The sequence below is a fragment of the Vitis riparia genome, chromosome 18 (assembly GCF_004353265.1).
Source record: "Vitis riparia cultivar Riparia Gloire de Montpellier isolate 1030 chromosome 18, EGFV_Vit.rip_1.0, whole genome shotgun sequence".
NCBI lineage: Eukaryota > Viridiplantae > Streptophyta > Magnoliopsida > Vitales > Vitaceae > Vitis > Vitis riparia.
Genome location: NC_048448.1, coordinates 38,106,548 through 38,132,857, shown reverse-complemented (window position 1 = coordinate 38,132,857; position 26,310 = coordinate 38,106,548). Strand labels below are relative to the sequence as shown.

Genomic DNA, 26,310 nt, shown 5'->3' with positions numbered 1-26,310 from the left:
CAACTATGTTAAATCTATATCACATGTCTAGTAGAAAGTTATATTATTCCATATCATCACAAAGGGTAATGCATGAAGAGAAAAATAATTGTTAGTGAACCAAAGGAAAATGATTATAGGCAAAAAAAAAAGTTGAAAAAGGAACTTGATATTATCAATGGACCATCACCATATATGATTAAGATTATTTTATTTTATTTTATTTTATTTTTTAGTAGGAAATAATTATTTATGTTATTTCCCATTAGGCCTCCACTTGGGTTTCATCCCCTCTTTCATTGTATCTTTTTCCATCAATTATTGGAAAGAGGCATTTACACAATCACCTCTCCCTATATCAATTCACCTACTAAAACTAGTTCTATAAAGTAATTACCAATTTTTAAGACCGTATTTCATAATGTTTTTATTTAAAGTATTTTTAATAAAAGAGTTTTTTCTATAATTATTTTTAAAATAATCATATAGCATTTTTTATAGTATGTCATATAACACAAAAAAAAAAAGAGAAATAATTGCTTCTAAGTAATTATACATGGATGAAGCTTTTAAAAATATATTAAACACATCATTTGTATAACGAAACAGTTTTAAATCTCTTAAACAAAAAAAAAACATCTTCTCCATTTGAATTGCAAGGTTGCAACTCGTTTCTATGAAACTAGAATAGTTAATAATTAGTGATCAATCATACAACGATGAAATCATTATCCGACCTTATATAAATCATTCCCCATATTATGACAGCTGACCATACTCAAAGTTGTTATCTTAATTATATAAATGAAAATGCTCAAAACACGACTAGTAATTGGAGTGATATGATGGGTAACAAGTCAACAAGATAGTCATGAGAAAACTGTACTCAAATACGTAATTAGATCTACTCATTTAACTCTTATGAGTAACTTAAAGATAGTTGGATAATGTTTTTAAAAAACATTTTTTTAAAATAATTAAATGTTTAATAAAATTTAAATAATGCTTTTAAAAAATTAAACACGTAGAGATAACTAAAAACACTTCCAAATACTCTGTCAATGCAATCTTAATATATTATCATTTTTCGTGACCTTTTTAAGTTAATTAATAAAATATGGTAATAATAAATGAAAAATCCATTAACCCATCCGCGTTTTCTCCATGTACAACGTCAAAATTAGTTCCTTTTTACTATTAAAGAAATTATGTAAGACTAAAAACAGCTGCTCATAAATTTTAGAACGTTAGCGAAAAAGGATAAAAAGGAAAAAGAAAATAATAAAGAAAAAGCCAAAATATATGAACGTTTAAACACTATACATTCTTTTGGTATGAGCTTGGGCTTGGGGCTATAGACTTGGATACCATTTCCTTAACGACAAAGGAAAATCAGTGAAACCAAACCCAATAAAGAACAGAGAGTTGAAAAAGAGAATTAAAAAAAAAAAAAGGAAAGGAAAAAAATCAAAACGAGTTAGACAAAATTACATTGAATTCAAAACGCGAGAGAGTGGAACAAACATTCAAATCAAGAGAGAGAGAAGGAGAGGAGAGAGAGGGGGCTTCTTCGTTTACGTTTAGCTTTTTTTCTCCCGGAACCTCTCGATTCTCTGAATCTCAAAGTCTCCCAATCTCTCGCGCCTCGATCCACGCAGATCTCCGATTTCTGCTATTGTTTTTTTTTTGTTTGTCTTCGTTGAATTTTCAACCTAGGGTTTTGATTTTGTCTGTTCCAGTTGTTGCTTCGATCTCCTCGATCTCGGTTCCGAATTCACCCAGGGTTTGATTGATTGTTGGATTGTTTGATTGTTTGGTTGATCTCATGGAGGCGATCGACGAGCTCGTGCAGCTGTCAGAGTCTATGCGCCAGGCCGCGGCGCTGCTGGCGGATGAAGATGTAGACGAGAATTCGAGTTCCAGTTCTTCTCGCAGGGGTTCGACTTTTCTTAACGTTGTTGCTCTTGGAAATGTCGTAAGTTAATCTGTCCTTTGGTAGTATCTGTCTGGACTGTGGATTTGTATTTGTGGATGTTATTATTGATTTAGTGTGATTTTATTTTGGTGGTTGAATTTTGATTTATGTATTCGGAGTGATGGATCTTTGGATCTGGCTATTTTTTGGTTGTTGATGGCGTTGGTATTCAATGGGATTAAGTTCTGAAAAAGAGAGATGTTTTTAGCTCTATTTGGTTGTTTGAAAAATGGGGGGAATGGAATTTTGAATCTTATGTTTTATGTTGTATTGGTTTCGGATACAAAAACTAAGGTGGAGAAAAGTAGAAAAAGTCATCTCATTATATGAGAAGTTGAGTTCTAAATAAATTAAAATCTAGGATTCAAAACTTTCATCTACTTTATTTTTTCATTTCCTTAATGTTAAGGACAAGGGAAGAATGCGTTTTTGGTATGTGAGAACGGTTAAAGGGGTGAGAAAGAAAACGTTGTTTGCATTATACTCCGTTAACTTCTTGACACTGTAACTTTTGGACGAACAATGGAATTTGAATCTATAAATTGTGTTCTCCCTAGGATTTAGGGTAAAATGATACGAATTTTGTGTTTTTTTTTTTCCTTGTTTCTCAAATTTCCATTCCTATATGTTCTTTAAGCATTTTGTAATTTCATTTGATGCTCCTCATGGTTGGACCAAGTGGCAAGGGGTAAGAGTGGGGATATGGGGGTTCCATGCTTGTTTGAATTAGCCAAAAAAATGTTACCTAAAAATTTGATAAAGTTCTAGTTGATGAACCTTGAGAGGGATGCTTTAGAACATAAAGGGTTATGGTTAAGCAGGACTAACACATGATTTTATATGGAGTATTGGAGCTTAATTTCATGACTAGAAGTAGAAATCAGGATGTATTGGAAATCAATGGAAAAGAGATGCCCAAAGGTGGCCTGTTACGTTGGAAAGATCGTCTAGAAGGGTGGGTTATTTGGGACTTTGCTCGTACAATTAGAGAGTAGGATGAATGAAAGGTAAGAATCTTCTTAGACCACTATGAGGCCACTGATGGGTTTGGACACAAGATTTTAGTCAGGTAGATGTTCAAATTTCCATTCGTATATGTTCTTTATGCATGTGGTGCTTTTACTTGAAGCCCCTCATGTTGGATCAAGAGGCAAGAGATAAGAGTGGGGATATGGTTCCATGCTTGTTTGAATTAGCCAAAAAAACGTTACCTAAAAATTTGATAAAGTTCTAGTTGATGAACCTTGAGATGGATGCTTTAGAACATAAAGGCTTATGGTTAAGCAGGATTAATGCATGTATTTATGTGGAGTATTGGAGCTTAATTTCACAACTAGAAGTAGAAATCAGGATGCATTGGAAATCAATGGAAAAGAGATGCCCAAAGGTGCCCATTTTTGTTACATTGGACAGATTGCCTGTCAGGGTGGGTAATTTGGGACTTTGCTCATACAATTAAAGAGTAGGATGAATGAAGTGGAGAACTGCATCTGAGAGTAACTGGTAATTGAATGTCTATCTAGTTAAAGGGAAGAATCTTTTATCAAAAAAAGGGGAAGAATCTTCTTAGACCAATATGAGGCCACCAATGGGTCTGGACACAAGATTTTAGTTAGGTAATCACTAAATTGTTCAAGATATGAATGTATCCAATGTGAATGCGTTGAAATGGATTGACAGAAATGCAAGAAATGATAGAGTTGTAAACGGATACATTTTTTTAGAAGCTAGATTGCTACAAGTAAAGGCATGATTGATGAAGTTGTCCAGGTGGTGATGATCTTGATACAATTTATTCCTTGAACTGAGAAAGGTAATCCACACACACACACACACACACATATTGAAATGAAAAAAATATACCAAAAGCCCTAACTGAAGGTGCACCAAAGAACATTGGCCTGCCAAAGAACCCACATATTATTTCCAAAAAGTAATAGTTTGAAGATTAGGAGAGGAGGAAGATATGAAGTGAACTCCTACTTCATTGTGAGGCAACAATAGGATGTAGGGGCCTTCTTGATACCTTCTTCCCATCCTTGTCATCAGAATTCCCCTCTGTGTTAGTCTGGGATATCACAAGTGCCTTCTGAGTTGAATCAGTAGAGTACCATATAACACTTGCGCTTTATGCTTTAGCTAAACTGGGTTAGAAGCTGGAGTCATTTATTGGAATCTACTTTCATAGTTCATCATATGGCCTTATTGTCCTACATACTGTTGTTCCTAGTCAGCTTTACTATAGATGTAGGAAGGTTAGAGGAGAGGAATTATTCATCAGACTAGCCATATTGTTGGCATGACAAGATTAGATGTAGGAGTCCCCTTTTTAATTATTTTTCACCTATCATGATGACTACCTTTTTCCTCTCGATTAACTTGGATCTGAGAAAGGCCTTGTAAGTAAAAAAAGCCATAGCTTGAATGGTTGCTTGTGGCAAGCTTCAAAGAAAGAGATGCCTAAAGCCTTTTTTCTGTAACATGTCTGTTTTGTGACTAAGAGAGTTCATCATTTGCTCATAGATTGCCTGGGGCATTTTTCACTTAGTGGTTAGTGATTACTAGAAAAAGATAAAAGCATTTTCCATTTGGAAAAATTTATTCAAGCAAGCCTTAGTATGCCCTCTTTCACATTTCTGCTATTTTGGAAGGTTTTATTGCTGAATTTTTTGATGATTAGGAAAAGGCATCATGAAACCTTTCCATTTAAAGGTTATTGTTTCATCAGGTAGAAAGAATTTTAGAACTTCCGTGAATGAGCTTCATGAGATTTACTCCATTTTATGTGGACTTAAAGTCTTTTCTCTCTTGATGGTTTGTTTCACTACTGAATCTTCAATCACGATAATGGTCCCCAAGAATTTTTATCAGCTGACTAGGAGGTGTGAGAGCCTAATTAAGGTAGTATGGCTTGATCATGTGGTACTTGTTTTATGAGTGTTGAAATTGATTAATTGAATTGCTGAATGGATCTTATTTTTCTGTTTTTTGTTTCTTAAGTATGCTTGTATTATGCAACAGTAGTTTTTGGTTCTATGAAGATCCTGATAGTTTTTTCCCTGTTTCTGCACTAATTACTTAGGGTGCTGGTAAATCTGCAGTTTTGAACAGTTTGATTGGACATCCTGTTTTGGTAAGTTACATTCCTTTGTGTGATTTTGCACATCTTTACTCATGGGAATTGATTAAAGTTTTTTTGTTTATCCTGACATTTCTTTCCTTTTTTTTCATCCAGCCTACTGGAGAAAATGGTGCTACTCGGGCTCCAATATGTATTGATTTACAAAAGGATGGTTCCCTAAGCAGCAAGTCAATCATCTTACAAATTGACAACAAATCTCAACAAGTTTCTGCAAGTTAGTACTTTTAATAAACTCCATGTAACCTTTGTCTTCAGGGGCTTAGTGATTTAACATGGCTTATTTTTTCATTGAACCTTAGTATGAGAAACCTTCACTGGTCTTATGATTGACATAATGGAATTCTGATTAATTTTTTTTTTCATTATTAAAACTTACAAAAAAAGAAAAACCATGAATTTTAAGCACAAGCGAAGGATGAGAAATCCTTCCAAAAATACAAAGGATGATAAAAAAAGGGAATACCTAACAAAAGGAGTAAGATAGCTATACAAATCAAGGATTAAACTAGAAACTGTACATAATATGCCAACAATATGCAACTCAAAGGAGTAAAAAATCCCTTACAAAAGGAACCATTTGGTTGGCTCCACGTTCTGTCTAATTGATCCGAAATATCATTAACTGAACATAGGGACCAAGAGAAGGAACAACCAAAGGTGCTAGGTAGATCTAGGATTCAAAGAAGCCACATGTTGTATTTCCAAACCTTGGCTTGTGACAACCCTCCAAAGGAGCTAAAATCTCTATCTCAGCCAATCCCTCTCAAACTGGTTTAGAGAAGGCTTTCAATACTTTATCATGGTGATCCCAAATCACACCTCAAATTCCTAGCTGGCTGGGGTTACTTAGAGCAAACCTATCAAAGTGTAACTTAATGAAACCCATTGAATTGAATTCCATTATTATTTATAGTTATTTCCAATTTTCCTTTAGGTTAACTTTATGATATTGGTATCACTTATGTAGTGATTTGAGAAAAGTTGACCATGCGATAAAAATATAATACTATTTTCTGCTTGTTTGAAAAATTAGGGACAATAAGAATGTTTAAGTGCATGAAGTTAAGGTGTTAAAGGCTGTTAGATTTGAAGGCAAAAGCATACTGACATAGAAGGTCAGGCGTATAGCCAGTAGCATGAGGGGAGATTTCTGAATTTGCACCATGGTTGAGTTTAATAATTAGCTTTCCATTTGGATGCATTCTTGATTTATGAAGAACCTTGAAAATGCATTATTGGATTGTTATGGTTGTTATTTAACTTCTCTGTTTGTCTTATTGCAGGTGCTCTTCGACATTCTCTCCAGGACAGGCTGAGTAAGGGTGCCTCAGGCAAGAGCCGAGATGAAATATATTTGAAGCTACGGACAAGTACAGGTTGGTAATATTGGATGGTTTGGAGTCTTTTCTTATTAATCATTGGATAGATGTGTGGGTTCTATAGCTTAGTTTTCTGAGAGATTGCATTATTATCAAATTGGAATTGTATATAAACTTTTGTAAGTATTGCATTAATAGCATTCACTTAGCTTAGGGATATACATGAAAATTGGAAATGCAAGTATATGGAGTTACCTTCTGTGGAAGCATGTGCAATTAGAGTAACATAACTACAACTAGATAGTTTAGTAACAAGAATTATTGTCTGGTAAGCCCTGAATGCTGATATGGTCCTTTGCATTGCTTGCCTTATATAGACTGGAAAAAAGTTTTAGCAATGTGCACATGTAGGCAGTCTATTGTTGATTGCATTTTCTTTCTTAAAAAAATGATTACAAGTTAACTTCAACTTTAGTTTGAGATCATTGGCTTTTTTACATATAATTTTTAGTTTGTTCATTTGGTCTAGTTCTTTAATTTCTAATCTAACACGATTTATTCACAGCACCTCCTCTGAAACTGGTTGATTTGCCTGGATTGGATCAACGGATTATGGATGAGACATTGGTAAGTGGTGGCTATTGTTCTATTCCACATCACAATTTAGAGATTTATGTATGGCTGAGCATTTACGTAAGACGGACAAAAGTCTAATGTCTCACATCAGTTGATTACCAACGTTGGTTGGACGTTATATGTGGGACTAATACCCCCATTAGCTTAAGCTTTTGGGAGTGTATGTGGTCCCATATCATTTGGTATTAAAGTGAGGTTTGGCCAAGCTCACCTTGTGCTTGCTGATGTGGGCTTCAACAATTGAGTGAGGGTGTCTGATGTAGGACAAACGGAAGTCCAATGTTCTACATTAGTTAATTACCGGTATTGGTTGGGCCTTATGTGTGGGGCTACCTCTACCCCCCATTAGCTTAAGCTTTTGGGAGTGGATGTGGTCTCGCATCAGTTTATCAGTTTATCTTATTGATTTCTCTTTAGTATTCTTGGTGATATGATTACCTAGTCTACTTATTGTATATGATGGATGCTAAATTTGTATGCTCAAAGCCATAAATAATAGTGTTAATAATGCTTTGGCTGGTCCTCTTGTTTTAGGTGAGTGACTATGCTCAGCACAATGATGCCATTTTGCTGGTTATTGTACCTGCTGCCCAGGCACCCGAAATTGCTTCATCTCGAGCTCTCAAAATTGCCAAGGAATATGATGGAGATGGTAATCTCAATATTTTTTAAAATGAGTTTTCTATTCATTTTTTTTTCTTATCTAATTAATTAATTTATTTGTATGTAGGTACAAGAACAATCGGTGTAATTAGTAAAATAGATCAAGCTGCATCAGACCAGAAAATCCTTGCTGCTGTTCAGGCTCTCCTGTTAAATCAGGGTCCTAGAAGTACATCTGAAATGCCATGGGTTGCTTTAATTGGGCAATCTGTTTCAATTGCCTCTGCACAGTCTGGATCTGTGGTTCTGAGAACTCTTTAGAAACTGCTTGGAGGGCTGAGAGTGAGAGTCTTAAATCCATACTGACTGGAGCCCCTCAAAGTAAGCTTGGCAGAATAGCTTTAGTGGATGCCCTGGCTCAGCAGATACGCAGTCGTATGAAAGTCCGACTTCCAAACCTCCTTTCTGGGTACATGTTTTCGAGAAATTGTTCAATATATATTTTTTTCTTTTGTCTTTTCTACTGGTTCTCTTCTTTTTTCTTTTCATGTAATGTCCCTTTTTTTTGGGCTTCCGTCATTTTTTTTTACTGAAATATGGTTACTTTGTATGATAAAAGCATTGCCTCTATATAGTTTATTTTTTTAAAAAACAATTTTTAAATAATGGATTTAGGATGTAAGATAAGTGACTGAAAATTTCTTCATAGACATCTTTTCAAAGACAATGTTCAGCAAGCGATTTTGTGTTTTAAAATATGTAAAAATGATAAATCAAATTTTCTAACTTACTGAAATATGGTTACTATGATAAAAGCATTGCCTCTATATAGTTTATTTTTTAAAAAAACAATTTTTAAATAATGGATTTAGGATGTAAGATAAGTGACTGAAAATTTCTTCGTAGACATCTTTTCAAAGACAATGTTCACCAAGCGATTTTGTGTTTTAAAATATGTAAAAATGATAAAACAAATTTTCTAACTTACTGAAGCTGTAAGTTGGTAATCATATTTGCCTCTCTTGTACAATAGTATTTTCTGATTCAAGTTCTGTGAGTATTTGCATTGTAGAGTGCTGCTCACATCCCACTTGACCCATTGCATCGGATAGGTTTTCATTTGTTAACAATTCCATATCTCAGTGTACGACTACAACTTTGATATGATACCTCATTTCTAATCAGTGGTCATAAACTTCTTCTGATACCACAGCTCAGAACACATAGAGTTTTTTCGTCTCTGGACTATGACAGTTATTCTCCTTGAGTTCCTAATATCTCCATTTCTTTACCTTCTGTAGGTTACAAGAAGTCCCAAATAGTTGGGGATGAGTTAGCAAGGCTTGGTGAACAAATGTCCATAGTTCTGAAGGCACTAGGGCTATAGCTTTGGAACTTTGCCGTGAATTTGAGGATAAGTTCCTCTGCAATTGCAGGGGGTGAGGTGAGTCAATTTTTAATGTGTGCACATTCTCTTGCAAATACTAATATTGTTATATGCAAAACTAGGGAAAATATCCTCCTTACTGCCAAAAATGCTCATACAAATCTGTTAATGATATTAAAATGAAAGAGGTTAGAAAACGTATAGATGAGATGATCTTTGGTTTTCAAGAGTATGAAATTAAGAAAATTGCCCCATCAAAAAAAAAAAAGAAAAGAAAAAGAAAAAGAAAAAGAAGAAGAAGGAAGGTGGTTTTCAGAGAATTCTGCTATCGCAAAGGAATGCCTTGTTTAGAACAAATGCCCCATTTTCTCAGTATCGTTCAGTCAAAAATTGAGAAGGAATGAACGGTTTAGGAGTAGTGGCGCATAGATTTGTATTTTATATCACATGTTTTGGATTTCTCAGATGTATGTGAAAAAGAGTGGTAGCATTGTTGTAACTATGAAAGCATACATCTCTTCTTCTGTTTTTGCATGGAATATGGTTTGAGCTGCCATGTTATATCACATATTTTGGGATTTCTCAGATGGATGTCAAAAAAGTGTTTTTGCGTTTTTTTTTTTTTTGATAACTTGTTTTAATAAGAATGAGATGAAAAAAAGAGGGAGGCAGATGAGCAGGTTAGCCTCTTTTTGTAACTCTGCCTGACTAGAAAATTTCTGACCTTGAGTTTCTAGGATTATGAGAAATTGAATTAGTCATGGTGGGAATTGGAATCATTCTCACAGTATTATAAACTGCTCAATGGCATTCATAGCACGCCACTGTCCTATCATTCTCATAGTATGATAAACCGTTGCAATGGAATTCAATATCATAATTCTTTCCTATCCTGTGCTTATAGTTATAGCAATATTTAGTGCTATGATTATTCGTTCTTAAATTTTATATGTTACATTTACGTGGCAGGGTGCTGGTTGGAAGGTCGTTGCCAGTTTTGAGGGGAATTTTCCTAACAGGATCAAGCAGCTCCTTTAGACAGGCATTTTGACATCAACAATGTCAAAAGGGTATCTACCATTGTGTTGTTCGGTCTCAATTTTATACTATATTTGGATTATTTTTGAGGTCTAATTACTTTGAGTGATTTTCCCCCATTTGGTCACAGATTGTGTTAGAAGCTGATGGTTATCAACCATATCTTATATCTCCTGAGAAAGGTTTGAGATCGTTAATAAAAGGTGTCTTGGAGCTTGCAAAAGAGCCATCACGGCTTTGTGTTGATGAGGTAAGGATAATTATTCATAACTTCTGAGTTTCCCCTTCTTTTGAAGAATGGATTTGAATAGCCTTGTGGAGTTGCTTTCGATATTTCAGATGCTTTGCTGCTTCTGCCTTCTTTGTGTAAATGTTCAGTCTTCATGCTCCTCTTTGATACCATAATTCAAATTTCACCCCTGATAACTTGATGATACTGCCACAAACCTCTTTGTTCTAGAAAAACTATAGCCATTCTGGAGGGGTAATTTGACAACTTTTTTTTTTTTTTTAATTGAAAACAAACATATTCATTACATTGAATGGAAAATAAAAGTTGGATGTATAAACCTTCTGGAATGTGCAAGCGAATCAGAGAATAGAAATGTATGCACAAACTATAAGCAGAAAAAGAATATGCGCACATTACAAATGCTCTATGCAATTAGGGAGTAAAGAAGCCTCCAATAGAATAAACTAACTGGTTTGCTCCTTGTTTGGGTAATTGTTCTAGCTTGATTAGCTGAGCAAAGGAACCCAAGATAAGAGCATCCCATTTTTGAAAACAATCATTTAACTTCTATGAGCCTCTCTTCTAACAGGCGGCCTAAGAAATAACAACAGAAAAATCTCTTTCTAAATTGAGGTTGGATTGACACAAATATTTACCCTGTAAGCCCCCTAGTAATGTTAGTATCTTTGCCTTTGGTAGCTAAACCAGTACAGCAGGTTTAGATAAGCCCTTTGTACTGCACCATAGCTTGTATTCCTAATGTTTAGGATTACCTAAAGAATGACCTTTAAAAATTTAACTTAATGGAGGTAACCAATCATACATAGTCTTCCCAGGTGATCTCTTGGAGGAGCAAACATTTTTCCTATCTAGCAATAGAAAGTTCAAAGAAGTACTTGCAAAAGGATAAGTGACAGATGCTCAAAAGGAGGACGAGGAGTAAATTATTTCAAGTAGCCTCCATGGACCTCCATCTATCCTCAAAGATACTAGCATTTCTCTCTGCAGTTTTACCAATGAATCTTTCATTCTTTATTTTGCCACCACCTTTTTTATCGTCGTATGTATTTCCAAATAGGAAACCCTATACATACTTTTAATGATACTCAAACCTTGCCTAATACTTGACTTTTCCCTTGTTATTTGATGTCTATGTGGCCCATTGAATGGAATTCTTTAACCCCTACTGTGTTGTGCATACTGATGACTATGAAACATAGGTGCACGTGTCCTGGTAGATGTAGTTTCTGCTGCTGCAAATGCTACGCCAGGTCTGGGGAGATATCCTCCTTTCAAGAGAGAGGTATATTTTCTTTGATTGCGCACCTGTTCTTGTGCTGGCAGTATTTATTTATATATTCAGGATTGTGCGTAATTTTAATCCTTCATACCTAAAAAATCTATTTGATTTTTTATTTTTTATTTTTATTAGGTTGTGGCAATTGCAACTGCTGCACTAGATGTGTTCAAGAATGAAGCTAAGAAAATGGTGGTTGCCCTAGTGGATATGGAGCGAGCTTTTGTGCCCCCTCAACACTTCATTCGTTTGGTGCAAAGAAGGTACTGGGAATATGATATAAGCCTATATTTTTGGATCCATTGTCAACAAGTAGAAACTTTTGAGCTATTATTGTTACTGTTTCAGTAAACTCAAAAAAAAACATTCTTAGGCCATATCTATGTTTTAGATTGTCGAACTTAAAAATCATAGAGTAGCCATTTCATGTTTACAAATTTAATACATCCTATTTGATGGATTTTTCACCTCATGTTTAGGAATTAAAAATACCTTGTTTGATGGATTTATTCATCTCTCTCTCTCTCTCTCTCCATCTCGCCATCTCTTCCTGGTTTGCCATTGTCATATGCTGCTGTTTACATGTATGCTATAATGCCAGTGATCTCAATATATTGAGTGTGATTTATGTGCTTAATTTATATTAGGATGGAGAGACAGCGACGGGAAGAAGAGCTGAAGAACCGATCCTCAAAAAAAGGACATGAGGCAGAGCAATCGATTTTGAATAGGGTATAATATTTTTCTCTAATCCAAATATGAGTAAGAATTATTTTAAAAATATTGCTGAGTTACCAAAGTTGCATGAGTGGTCATCTTGTTATGATGCAGTTCTTTTCTTTGTATAAATCATCGTAGTTTGATGGAGTTAATGCCTCCTTTCTCTTAGTTCCTTTCCAATCATTTGTCAAAAAGAATCCCCTTCTTACTGTCTACTATGGCCTTATACTTAGGCAACTAGTCCTCAAACTGGTGGTCAGCAATCCGGAGGAAGTTTGAAATCAATGAAGGATAAATCTGGTCAGTCAGAAAAAGAAACAAAGAGGGCTCAGCTTTGAAGATAGCTGGTCCTGGTGGTGAGATCACAGCAGGTATGCTTCTGTACAGCTCAGTATTAGGCTAGTAATTTTACTGATAGTGAGTTGCTTTTGTCTCTCCTTTTGAGGATCCTCAGTTCAGTGTTTTGTGGGGTGTGTGTGTTTCCCTATATAATGGCTAGACCCCTCTTAGGATTGTGTTAATTTTTATAGCATCAAAGATCCCAAAAAGCAATAACATTTGGGGATGTAACATTTCCTTAAATGGTAGTATGTTTCTATATGGTAGCTTCAGCTTTTGAGGAAAATTTTTCTAGTTACAGAGGTTCTAAGTCATTTCTATACCTTTCCTTTTTGGTCATGTTTAAGTTTTCTTTGATTGGTATTTCCTTATTTGTTTGTCAACTGAAATGATCTGTGTGGGCTGTGCCTTTGTCAAGTTCTCTTACCCATTTCATTTTTCATAAGTTATAGAGTGTCTCCTGTGTGTAGTGTCTTCCTTGTGACTAAATGCACTTGGCACAAGAATTTATTGTGTGAAGGGCAGGTGATGCCTTGAGCACATGGATACCTTTTTGATATTTGTTGTGGTTGTCGTATCTGTACAGGCATGTGCAGAACTTGATGCTTACTGGTACAACTATATATTTCTAAGGAATATAATATAAAATAGAATCTGTTTTGATAATTTACAATCTGTGTGTATGAACTTCTAGCCAATTCTTGAATCTGTTATATCACGTTATCAAGCTTCCAAGGATATCTGAAGTCACCCTTACATGTATAATGGCATGTATTGTGCATCTTCTCTTGTATCAACATCTCTCTCTCTCTCTCTCTCCAACCTTTTACTTTATACATATACAGGCTTTCTATTGAAGAAAAGTGAAAAAACTAATGGATGGAGCAGGCGATGGTTTGTTTTAAATGAAAAGACTGGCAAGGTTAGTAAAGTATCAGTTCATCACTGGATGTGCCCTTTTTGTATTCTTTCATTGGTTCTTTGCACCATTTTTGTCTCCATCAAATGTATCATTGAATTTTAAAATGACAGAGTGCCGTATTTCATCAATATGGTTGTCTTTTTGTTTCACAGCTTGGTTACACCAAAAAGCAAGAGGAAAGGCATTTCCGTGGTGTCATCACTTTAGAGGTATGGATTGCAATAAATACCAATAACCAGAATTTTTTGTCCTGTTCTGGCCAAAATTTTAACCATTGTAAATATTGAAAGCAAAGTTGGGTTTATATTGGAGGCTAATATATCTGAGTGTGCATGTATGCCAACTCCATTTTTTTTTGAATTATAACAAGTGAATGTTTTCTACAGCTTTTTTCTTGATTGCTCTTTGGAAATTTCATTTTTTAAAGTAGTATCTAGGATAGAAAAGTTTCGGAAATGACCTTACTTGAATATTCTTGAAGAGTTGACCGTCATTTTGGACTTTTTGTGTCATCTCTGTTTGTTTCTTGAAAATAGTGGCACTCTTGTGTAATTGTTGTTTACATTCATAGTTTCTTGATTCAAGTGTGCACAACTGCTTGCTCCCTGCCAAAATGATTTTGAAGGAAAAGTTTCTTCCTCAAGTGTTTTGATTTGGTTGAGAGCTCACGATGAGGTGAACATCAATTCAATGCTTTGAGATTCAAGAGAAAGGAAACCTCTCTCTCTGGATATTTGCTTTTTGTGCAAAATGAGTGACAAGACTGTTTGCCTCTTTTTCTTGCATTCTTCTTTCATCATCACACTATGTCATAAAAAGTGGTACATTGCTATGAGAAATCCTTTCATAAAGTATTTCTTATAGCTAGAAACTAACAGTGGGTGGATCGTTTTGAATTTCATTTTAGTGGTTCCATTAGTTAAGGAAATTAGGGTCATTATTGGTACTCTCTAGTTTCTTATTGTATTTATATACATATTTTTTTGATAAATTTCTTATTGTATTTACACACACACACACACACACACATATATATATTGTTTGTTTGTTTTCATTTTGGTTTTTCCCTTTTTTAAAGGTTTGCTTTGGCCTATGTTGGGACTTTAACCTAGAACCTCTCACATCCCCACCTCAACCACTTTCCTTTATTCCTATACATCTTACCATACTAAAATTTATTTTTATACTAAAATAAGTTATGAGCCATGGCACCAAGCTGGAACCTTGAAAGGTTATGAACCATGGAACCAAGTTGGTTCCTTGAAAAGTTTACTAGATACCGGAGAACCTTTCCTTTATATTTATCTACGTGCACAAATTTGGGACTTGTCCCTATTTTAAACAGGCAAATAGTCTTCTAAACGTTTTTGAAAATTGGGTCATAACCTTTTTTTTTGATAAATTGGGTCATAACCTTCCTTATCCAAACACTAGGCATGGATGGAAAACCAATTGTGATACACTGTATGCTGGATTTTGTTTTCAGTAAGAAAGGAGTGTTTTAAATAATTTTGATTTATTTTACTTTGCCTTTGTGACAACCATGTTTTGATAAGAATAATTATATTATGACCATAAAAATGCATTCTTGCTATAGAGTGGATTATTATTAAAATTTTGGATTTCTGTGCAAGTTATTGAACATGCCTCATTTCATTTATGTGCCGTGCAGGAATGTAACGTAGAAGAGGTTTCAGATGAGGAAGAACCTCCCGAAAAAGTTCACAAGGGATAAGAAGGCCAATGGGCCTGATTCAGGAAAGAACGCCAGTCTTGTTTTCAAGATAACGAGCCAAGGTTCCATATAAAACAGTTTTGAAAGGTTTGTTCTTGTCCTAGTTCATTGTGCTCTACTTAGGTGGATAGTCCTCTGGTTTTTTTTTGACTTACAATTTTAAATAAAACAAATTTTTAATTAATCTTGCAGCCCACAGTGCTGTGGTGCTTAAGGCAGAGTGTATGGCAGATAAAGTTGAATGGGGTAAACAAGATAAGCAGTGTTATTCAACCTTCCAAAGGGGGTCAAATGAAAGGGCATCCACTGAAGGTGGTCTTACCATGCGCAAAGTCTTTCTGATGGTTCCCTGGTGAGTTTTTTCACTTGTGCCTTCTGCCTGCTGTCTCTTGTAGTGTATATGCTTCGGCTTTGTGAATTGTGTTTAAATGCTAAAATCTCTTGAAAATTTAATGACACTTGTGCCTGATGCGATTCTAGTTATTGGTAGATTAACTTTTGAAATTTCTTTAGTTTGGGACTGCTGTTTATCTTTTGGACATTGAAAGCTCCTATTGACATTTTTTTTTTAAATTATGCCTTAATAAGCAATTTAGTTCCGCCTATATTATGGTTCCTTGTATGATTGTTGATCTGAAATTGCTTTTCAGGATACAATGGTCCGAAGACCTGCCGACCCAGAAGAAGAACTTCGATGGATGTCTCAAGAAGTGCGTGGCTATGTTGAAGCGGTTTTAAACAGTCTGGCTGCTAATGTCCCTAAAGTAAGCACTTGTCCCTGAATTCTCATTTTTGCATCTTTACATCTGGTCACTTACAAATGCTTGAATATGTGATCGATTGGTTGGCAGGCAGTTGTTCTTTGCCAAGTTGAGAAAGCTAAGGAAGACATGCTAAATCAGTTGTATAGCTCAATCAGGTAAAGAGATATTCCCATATAAATAAACAACCCATACACAAACTCATCCTTTACTTTTTATTTGTATAATGTAAAGGCGGAATTTGATCCTAGTCAGTACCATTCACTAGCAGGCCTGAGAGTCGTTTTTTCCGCTCTCCCTTCTATGCCAATGGCATGAATTCTCTTTGTGTATGCAATGATTGATCAAATGAAGTTCTTTATTATAACTGTCCTCGGAAATATATCATGTCTCCTTTCTGTTTGTCTGGACAGCGCACAAAGCACAGCAAGGATCGAAGAGCTCCTTCTAGAGGATCAGAATGTAAAGCGTAGGAGGGAGCGCTACCAGAAGCAGTCCTCCCTCCTTTCAAACTAACTCGCCAACTCAGCATTCATGACAATCGGGCAGCTGCTGCCTCTAGCTGGTCAAATGGTGTTGGTGGAGCAGGTATGAATGGGAAGGATATGAAGTTTATGCCTCCATTGCCTCTTTTTAAACACAAATTCCTAGCTCTCTCTTTGCTAATTTCTGCATCAAGTCGAAGAATTTCAAACTATTATTAGGACAAGGAAGAAAACAGACTTTTTTTTTATCTTCGGTTTGATAAAACTTGTATACAAATGTGGCTGATTTCAGAATAGATCAGAACACACAGGGATCAATGAATTAATGCTCGCTCTTACTGCTTTTGGAAACATATACAGAGAAACTGTTTTTGGAAAACATAATCAAACAAGTCTCTTGGCTTGAAGAACTTTATTCTCAATTCTAGAAAAAAATGAATTTTGTAAAATGAATGTTATCTTTTTGTGTTTTTGGATGCTGATGAGTTCAACGAGGACGGTTTTTGCTAGGAACTTTAGGTCCATTTAATAGGAAGATAGGGTTTGGCTTGAACATCTAATCATGATTGTAGCTATTGGACCTAGGATATCTTGATCTGTTCGAACTTAGTCATTTCTTTTTACTCTCACAACTAATACTAGGGAAGCAAATCTAGCTATCATTTTCAAGTTAGTACAATTATGTTAAAATTTTCATTTTTTCCCTTTCTCATTATGCTTTTCAAATTTCCGTGTCTTTTCCTTTTTCATTTTACAAACTCTCCATTTCACTGTGGTCCATGGAATCCCCCTATTTGAAATTCTGAAAAATTTGGTTTTTACTTCATTTGCAGAAAGCAGCCCAAAAACCAGTGGTCCATCCGGTGGTGATGACTGGAGATCAGCATTTGATGCTGCAGCCAATGGACCTGTTGACTACAACTCTGATTTGTCTCGGTCTGGTTCTAATGGTCACAGTCGGCATTACAGTGACCCAGCACAGAATGGTGATGTCAGCTCCGGCTCAAACTCCAGCCGCCGTACTCCCAACCGGCGGCCGCCAGCACCACCCCGTCAGGTTCCTCAGGTTACAAATTTTTTTAGATGTCGGACCGATCAAATTGACCATTCATATATTCAACACATTCCTTGTGGCCAAAGATCTGCTCTTTGCACTTCATGATCCTACCATTTGGCCAAAGCTCAGATTCTATTGCAGAATCTACAGAGAGTAAAACAGGGTGCTTGTGTACATAGAAAGGCTACAGTCCCATAATATCAGTTTTTTTACGACGTGCCCACATTGGATTCAAGGCATACTTGAAATCCATTTATCATTATATTCCTCTATTCAATATTTTTCTTTTGGAGGTTTTCTTTTCTATTTTGGGGTTTCACTCATTTTTGGAAGCTAGAGATGTAATTTGCATGTATTCCATTCTCATTTCATGTACACTTTTCCATCTTTGATCGATCTGTAACATTTGGATTATGGCCTCTTTGAAGGCGGGACACACCCATATTACCACTTAAAAGTCCCTTGTTTTGGTACTCAGAAACCAATTACTTAATGGTTGTTACCCTTTGGGGGTTCAGATTCTTAGTGTGATGATGATAATCTCATTTATTTTCTGACCGCTCGTTTTATTAGAATCCAAGCTTTATAGCCGTTTGTTTCATGCCATGGAGTGGTTGGTATATTCAGAGTTTCCTTTTTCTATTGATCAGTGTTCAAACGGAACAGGCGGAAGATGAAACAAATGGAGAAAATGTTGAATATTATAAAAATATTGAAGAAAATAATACTATCAATATTTATACAAATGAGAGAAGTCAGGTCTTTTTTTCCGCACATATTTTGCAGCATTGTCCTCGAAGAACTTGGAATGATTTTGAAGGAGGTTGAAAATATTTCATAATGGGAATGATTTAAAAGAGGTTAAAATGTTTTATAACATGTGATTATATTTTCATTTTTGTAAAAACTAGTATGGTAAATTATTGGTATGATAAATTTTTGAAAATCAATATAAAAAAATTAGAAAAAATCACATTTTTATTGTATATTTATGTTTTTAAAAAATCAAAACATTTTTTTACTTAGTTAATTTCATGGGGTTTAGTATAAGACAATTTGCTTCAAATTTCATTAATTAACATTCTTATAAATATTTCATTTTAAAAATAAAAATTTATTTTTAAAATTTATTTTTGGTAAATGTGTTTAATAACCAAAATGTTTTTATATCAAAAATAAATTTTATAAACAAAGTATCTATTAAGGTACTAACGGAATAAATTTAAAGCCATCAGTGGGTTAATGTATCCCGTTAAACACCAGGAATATAAATAAAATAAAATTTTTTTTAGAATGTGTTTAACAATATTTTTATTTAAAATATTTTTAATAAAAATATTTTATCTAAAAGCGTTTTTAGTAAAAATCACCTATTAGATATTTCTTTATAAAATATGATTTTTCAACACTACAAATAATTTTTACAATTTTTAGAAGTATTTTCTAAATTTTACCAAACATTTAAAAAAAAAAAACACATTTTAGTTTAAAAACACTTTTTAGAATCACTGTCAAATGTACTCTTAAAGTGTATTTGACAATGATTTTAATAAACATTTCTAAGCTTTCAAAATATAGGTTTGATAGTAATTTTAAGAAGTGTTTCTAACTTTTCTAATACATGAAAGATAAAATTTTTCAAATATCAGAAAGTTTAAAAGCGTTTCTTAGAATTATTATCAAATGGACTCTAATTCTTTAATGACAATTTTTTTTTTTAAATGTTAGAAAGGTTATAAATACTTTTTAGAATCACAGCCAAACGGGCTCTTAGTTCATATCTAAACATTAATCCATCCACCTTAAAAGCATTTCCAAAGAAAATACATGTAAATAAAAGCGATGAAACATTAAAACCTTTCATCCAAAATCACGCACAAAGAGAGACTCCAAACCCACCCCCCAAAGCCCACACTATGGCATAGTTATCAGAAAAATATGATCATTATTCAAGGTACCCATACGATCTTTTGATTCAACCCATGATCTGATAGTTTCTTAATGTATGATGAATCCATGATCCCAAATCATAGTCACATATAATTTTATAAATAAGGCTGAGGAAAATTGATATATAGATATATAAATATATTACCATAATTATAATGACAGGATCACAATAATACTGCTACAGCTCAATAGCAGGAATACCCAGGAAGAGCTCGTCCCACAAAAATTCCTGGATTTATCTGATCTATTATTAACACTCACCGCCATGTAAACACTCAACATCATATCTACCAATAGCCTCGCAAAAGCCCAGAATCCGAAAATTAGGCATATAAGAAACACTGCAATACCCTTATTCTCCATGTGTGTCTGGTCCTCCTGAACCTTTTGGACCTCCGCTCTGCAAGTTAATTCCAACAATTAGCACCAAAAACACCCACAAACCCGACACCTAACAATAAGCGACAATTTGAGAAAATCAGGAAGTCGTTAGGCTATGTTTGGTTCAGGGAAAGTGTTAAGGAAGAGAGAAGGGAAAATGTTAAAATGATTTGCCTTGGAAGAAGGTGAGGGAGGTCTAGAGAAAGCACATTTTTCATAAATATAGTTTTCTTTTCTTCAAATTTCCATTCACAATCAAATAAGATACGAATTTTATAATTTTTTTCTTACCTTTTTCTTTCCTTCAAATTTTCTAGGAATCAAACATAGCCTTACAAATTATTGATTAAGCAATAATAGTACCAACGTATATTTACAGAAGAAATAGTAAGGGAAGCAGTTCAACACCTAAAGAATTTCTCCTCTTCGTCTCTCTAATGATTTTGAGACAAGCGTTTTATTGAACACAGCATTATATCCTCAAAAGCATGGACTTCTCTTATTTTCTATGCAAAAACTAAAGACAAATTTAAGTTCAAACCTCTTTTAATTGGAATGTTTCACTTCATGCCTCTCAACATCTTTTAAATTTCAAATTCAACGGGACTAGGTGTAAGAGCCTTGTTAAGTAGTGGGGGTTTTCGAGTTTTACAGCCATTCTTTAGCAGAAACTAGGGTATCCATTCTTGATTAACTTGATAGGATACTTGCATATTTTGAAATAAGAATAGATCAACTACACGGTTTTAGACTTTGTCATTTATTTATTTTTAGGGTGGCATTTCCCCCAAACCAAAATATGATATCTTTGAGCATATTGACATATATCAGAGGATCATTCAAGCTGGTTTTATCCCTAAAAAAATATCCAAGCACTGCACATCTAGAGGTGAGTCAACCTTTATCCCATGTGCTTAGGCATTAGGATATGAGGCTTAATATAACTTCATTTAAAGGAGCGTTTTACGCTGTTGAAGTTCATTGGTTAAGTTACACCATTTCTTTGGAGCATGATTAGAAACTTGGCACTAAAAAGTCTCTCTTGGGCATCAACCCTAGGTAAGAAATTTTATAGAAAAATTAGAATTTAAAGCTCCATAGGAGACAACCCCAACAGAAGAAAGACTAGCAAAAAAAAGATCATTTTGCCTAATTTTGAAAATTATGCACTTCTATGTAATGAAAATTTCCGAGGCCAAAACACCCACATGGTAGCAAAAATCACTTATAATTATAAAGTAAAATATAAAGAAAGTTATTCAGATAAGAGGCTTATAAATTTTCTTATCCAAGAAATTAACCCCCCCAAAAAAGTAAAAAATAAAAATAAAAATAAAAAGCTGTAAGGTCATCAGGCAAACTCATATTATAAAATATAATAGAGTAAATGATGAGATGTATATGGTGAGGGAAGGAAACCGACCTGAGAAGAGCATTGTCCTTGAGTAGATTATCCAACTGTTGGGAAACAAGGGATTTCCATGAAATAAGATCACTGACATCTTTGGTCTGCAAGAGCATGAGACATTGTAGGAGTTAAAATCAACCATCATAAAGAAATAAAGCAATTAAAAATGAAAAGGTAGTGAGTTACATACAATAATCTCCTTGCTATCAAGGAAGTTCCTTATGTCTGATCTTATATTCTCCAGAAGAACATCTTTCTCCTCAATTTCTTTGTCAAATTCTTTGAAAATGTTACCATATCTGGAGTTCAAATCCTCCAGGTATCGCTCCAAAACAGACAAACTTAAATCAAGTGATTGAACTTTTTGCATCAGTATCTTAAGAACAGTGTCCCCAGGCATCCTTCCAACCTGTTGATGACGAATTTCTTCAACTGGATCTGGCATGTTACTTTTAATAGCTTCAGGTTTGTCAAGTAGAGGGTCAGATTCTGTTTCACTAACAGGTTTCTGATACAGATTATTACCCTCAGTGGGCTCCGGCTGGGAGGGAATTGACTTTTTCTCAGCAGTAATTTCCTCAGGTACAAATGGATTATCTTGAACAGAGATCAAATCCTCCAGCATTCGCTCAACAGCATCCACTCCATATACTTCCACAACACTCAGTGTGCAATAGAATTCTGTACCATGATGGCTCAGTAGATTTAACTTTAGATATCTCACCCATTTTGGCTCGTGAAGAGCAAACCTCTGAGCATGCTTCACATTTGCAGCAGTAAAATTCCCAAGCTTGACCCACTCATCTGTTGGAAAAACCGAACTGCCCAGCAACTCAAAATCTTTTGGATTAGAAGAGTAATGCTCAAAATTTGCAATTTCAATAGTATCCACCAAGGTTTCTTCTGAAAGTTCAATAACGACAAATTTCTCTTCAGCAGAACAGGGATTTCTAAGGTACTTGTCCTTGTCTTTGCCTAAAATATTTGAAGCACCCTTTGCTTCCTTGTTAGAAGCCAAGACCTTCGCTCCCTTTGAAGCTGAAGCATAATTGTAATCTGCACCCCCAGGCTCTACTCTATGTATGACGTTTCCAGCCTGACCAGTTACAGATTTACTTTTATAACTAATTGCCTTGCTCTTGAATTCATCAAGGCCCGGTGGCACAGCACGGGATAACCTGTCATTCTTTGGGGTATCCTTTTCGGATTTTACATCTGAACTGGATTTCTCCACCTCAGATCCCTCCTCAACAGGCAAGGTAGATTTTACATTTCCTTTGCTATGTAATTCATTGGTGAAATCCTTAGTTTCAGCATCATTTCTGGAACCTTCATAAGAATTGTCAGAATTGGCTTCTATCAAAGAATGTTCATGAACAGAACAAGAGCCTAGATTAAGGCCCTGCTTTGCTTCATCCCAAGTTGATATGCCAATGAGAGGCATGCCAGATCCATCTAAAACCATGCAAAGAGCAGAGAGTGGCTAGTAAGAAAAGAATGCATACAGATATTAAATTCTTAAAAATTAAGATATTGTCTTCCTAAAATAAAACTAAAATTTAAAAATGGTGCATTCTAGAAACGCCCAAAGATTCACTTAAATCCAAAGAAAAGATATAGAGTAGCTAGTAAGAGAAGATATGTACACATGGTGAATTCCAAAGCAAGACCAATTTTATGTATCATGGAGTGTGTTCTTTTTTTTTGGGGGGGGGGGGGGGGGACAGATACTTGCTCTTTCCTTTTTGTTTTTGGTACATGGAAGCTCCACATCCCCCCTCCAATGTCTTGCCACTTGAGCCAGGCTCAGTAGCTTCATGGAAAAATAAGACAGAAGATGTAAAGTTCTCGAAACACAGAGTCCTTGTGTTAGTTCAAGCATGTCAGCTGACAGAAAAAACTACTTTAGATCCAATCTTCTACTATGTGTGGCATCTGGGAGCAATATTTAGGTCTGTTTGAAATTTGAATCCTATTTCTCAGAAACAGTTAAGCTCTTCTCATAATCATGCCTACAGAATAGTTAAGCCTAATTGGTGAATCACAACAACTAGTCCTCATAATTGAGAAGCAATCACTCAAGCAGTACTTCTATTCACTATCAAACTGATCCAAACACAGTATTGACTGGTTTTATGAATTTGATGAACTGATCAAACTTGTCTACAACATAGTGATGATCAATGTGAGAGATGTAACAATAATCTTATATGTGAAAATGCTAAGCAGAGGCATTGGATTTGATTGCCTAAATACTGTTACAACTTAGAAGCAGCATAGAAACTCAAAACGTATAAATCTATATAAATCATCCAATACAACATTATAAGAAAAGAGAAGCTTGGGTTCAATTGGTATATATATTCAAACAATTTTCCAGAATTCAATATTAACACAAAGGAAATTCAAATGGAGACTCACCTTGGTATCCATCACCATGACTGATCCATACGCTCAAAAGAAAGACAAGGCCCCACAACACAAAGACCAAAGACAATGAAACCTTATACAACCGACTCCGGCCGATGATAGCTTTCTCTAAAGCTCTTCGTTGCAGAAGAGCTCTACGTGATCTCTGCATCGTACATCAATTCATACTACTGCTGAACCAGAGCAGGTAAAAGAATGAGAAACACCTCCACCTACACCAAACAAGACAAAGGACTCAGCCTTTATTTCGTAATTCCAACATGTATGATATATAATATACTCCATAAAAATAACCCAAAAACTAGAAGTTCCTTGTTTGCAAATTAAGCTCTAATCCAGGTCAAATTCAGTACATTGAAATGGGCATTCAAGCATACATGTAATGGATATCCTTCACACACACACACACACACACACACACACACACACACACACACACACACACACACACACAAGTATCTACTCTTTGAATGAAGGAAAATACTGCTAAAATTCAAATGCATATATGTAAAGGGTATATTTGAATATTACCAAAAAGACATTCTAAATATATAACATTCTAATATACAGAAATGGGCATGTTCTCCACATAATATAAAATGCATTTGGTATGTCATTGAAGCTAAAGACTTTTGAATCTGCTTACACAAGCAATAAAGAAAACATTTCCCGAGAAAATACAAGTATGTAGCTTATGAATGAAGCTCAGATCCACACCCAATTCAGGGGATTTCAAATGGGTATTTTTCAATGCAAGCAAATTCACCCTTTGTTCACAAGAAACACTGTTTCACCAAGATTGATGGTAAAATGACTCAAATTGACCACTTTACTTCCATTACAGACATTCATTTTAGGTGTGATTGGCTTCTGCGAAATGCAAGAAAAACAAAAAGAAAATCAATTCAGTCTCCAAACCCATCATATTCTTTCTCGACTTGGAACACAACACACCCATATCCTTCCCCCAACGAATCTCCCGAATTGAATCGACAACCCCAACACCACCAAACAAAAAGAAATTTAAAAAATAATTCTTTTCTTTTTCTTTCCTTTTCCTTTCCTTTCTTCCCTCAATTTTCCCAGCACCCAAACACAACATAAATCAACAATTCAAAGATTACCCACCTCCGAAAACCCAAAATTCTCATATGAACTGAATTCTGTAGAGGAAAAGAAACAGATCTCAATCGCAGAGAATCCGACACAAGCGTCAACAATCTAACAACAGATCTAATAAAAATGAAAAAAAAAAAAACCAATGCCCTTTCCTTAAAAAACCATAAATTAATAAAAAATTACTCCAAATTTTTTTTTTAAAAAGAATCCATCACCACCTGAACGACTGTACACAGAAAGCATTGGGATCACCAAAAATGACTCAAGGAATTTTCGAGATGAGCAGCAAAGGAGGACTGAAACGACGTAGTTTCGAGAAATGTTCCGCGTTTGCTTGCCGCTTTGAGGGCTTTAGGCTTTTGAATATGTATTTAGTTTCATATAGTTTTTATTATTATAATTCAATTAGTTGTCACTCCACCAACGGCTCATTTTTTTGTTAATAAGTTAATAAAAAGATAAGATGAAACAATTTCTCTCTCTAAATTTTTTTGAAATCTTTCCACTATTGTCTTGGTGGAGTTGACTTGGGCTCTTTCCTTTCTTACCACCCTAAGGAAAATAAAGGTAAAGGGATTTTTTTTTTTTTTACATAATATTTAAATTTAATATTTTTAAATTATTTAAATTATATGATTAGTGTAAAACTTGTTTTTAAAAACTATTTTTTTAACTTAAAAATAAATTTTGAAAAACATGACTATAAGGTTCATATTTTTAAAAAAATGTTTGAAAATAATTTTTATTTATTCTTTAAAAATTATTTTCAATTTTACCTTATTTTTAAAAATTATTTATAGAGAATAAGTTGAAAACAGATTCTAAATTTTTTTAATTAATCAATTTTTTTATTATTATTACTTGTTTGTTGGTGATATATTATAAAATAAAAAAAGTGATTTTTTATTTTTTTTAAATTTTAAAAAATATCAAGTATTTATTTTTTATAAGGAAAAAATACTTGAAGACGTAAGAAATTGTAAAAGTTGAAGTGATTAAATAATAGGTATAGTTGGATACATGTGTAAAGTAATATTATTAGTTTAGTATATTCAAAAGTTGAAAATTTTAATAATAAAATGAGATTATTAATAGATAGAGTGATGGAGAAAGTAATAAAAAGTGATAACTAAAGTATGGAGGAAGAAAAGTATGAGTTGGATGGTTTTAGAAGCTTATAATTAGTATTTGAATGATTATTTATTATAATTTAAAAAGTAATTTAGAATTTTTTATTTTTTAAAAATGTAATAATTAGTTTTTTCAAATTTGTTGAATAGCTTGACTTCACCTCATATTTTTAAATGTATAAAATAAATGCCGTTGGAAAAAACATGGAATGTAAAATTTAATAAATTTGAAAAATAAAGAATTAATTTTATTTATAGTGTTGAG

The 26,310-nt window shown here is 34.3% G+C and overlaps 1 protein-coding gene and 1 pseudogene across 4 annotated transcripts; one reads left to right on the top strand and one right to left on the bottom strand.

The window, feature by feature from the left end:
- Window positions 1-1,459: 1,459 nt before the first annotated feature.
- LOC117905839 lies at window positions 1,460-18,181 on the top strand (annotated as a pseudogene).
- A 1,463-nt stretch (window positions 18,182-19,644) lies between these two features.
- On the bottom strand, window positions 19,645-25,235 carry LOC117907868 (SUN domain-containing protein 4-like). 4 transcript variants are annotated; one of them, XM_034821537.1, is made up of 5 exons: window positions 25,134-25,235; window positions 23,788-24,008; window positions 21,557-22,821; window positions 21,382-21,467; window positions 19,645-19,977 (listed from the first exon to the last, which is right to left on the bottom strand). In XM_034821537.1, exons 2-5 carry the CDS (start codon window positions 23,945-23,947, stop codon window positions 19,728-19,730), a joined length of 1,761 nt encoding a protein of 586 aa, XP_034677428.1. In that variant the 5' UTR covers window positions 23,948-24,008; window positions 25,134-25,235; the 3' UTR covers window positions 19,645-19,727. The 4 variants fall into 4 exon arrangements, with proteins under 4 accessions (XP_034677428.1, XP_034677430.1, XP_034677429.1 ...); XM_034821539.1 differs by lacking the exon at window positions 25,134-25,235 and adding an exon at window positions 24,443-25,076; XM_034821538.1 differs by lacking the exon at window positions 25,134-25,235 and adding an exon at window positions 24,925-25,076.
- Between the last annotated feature and the right edge of the window lie 1,075 nt (window positions 25,236-26,310).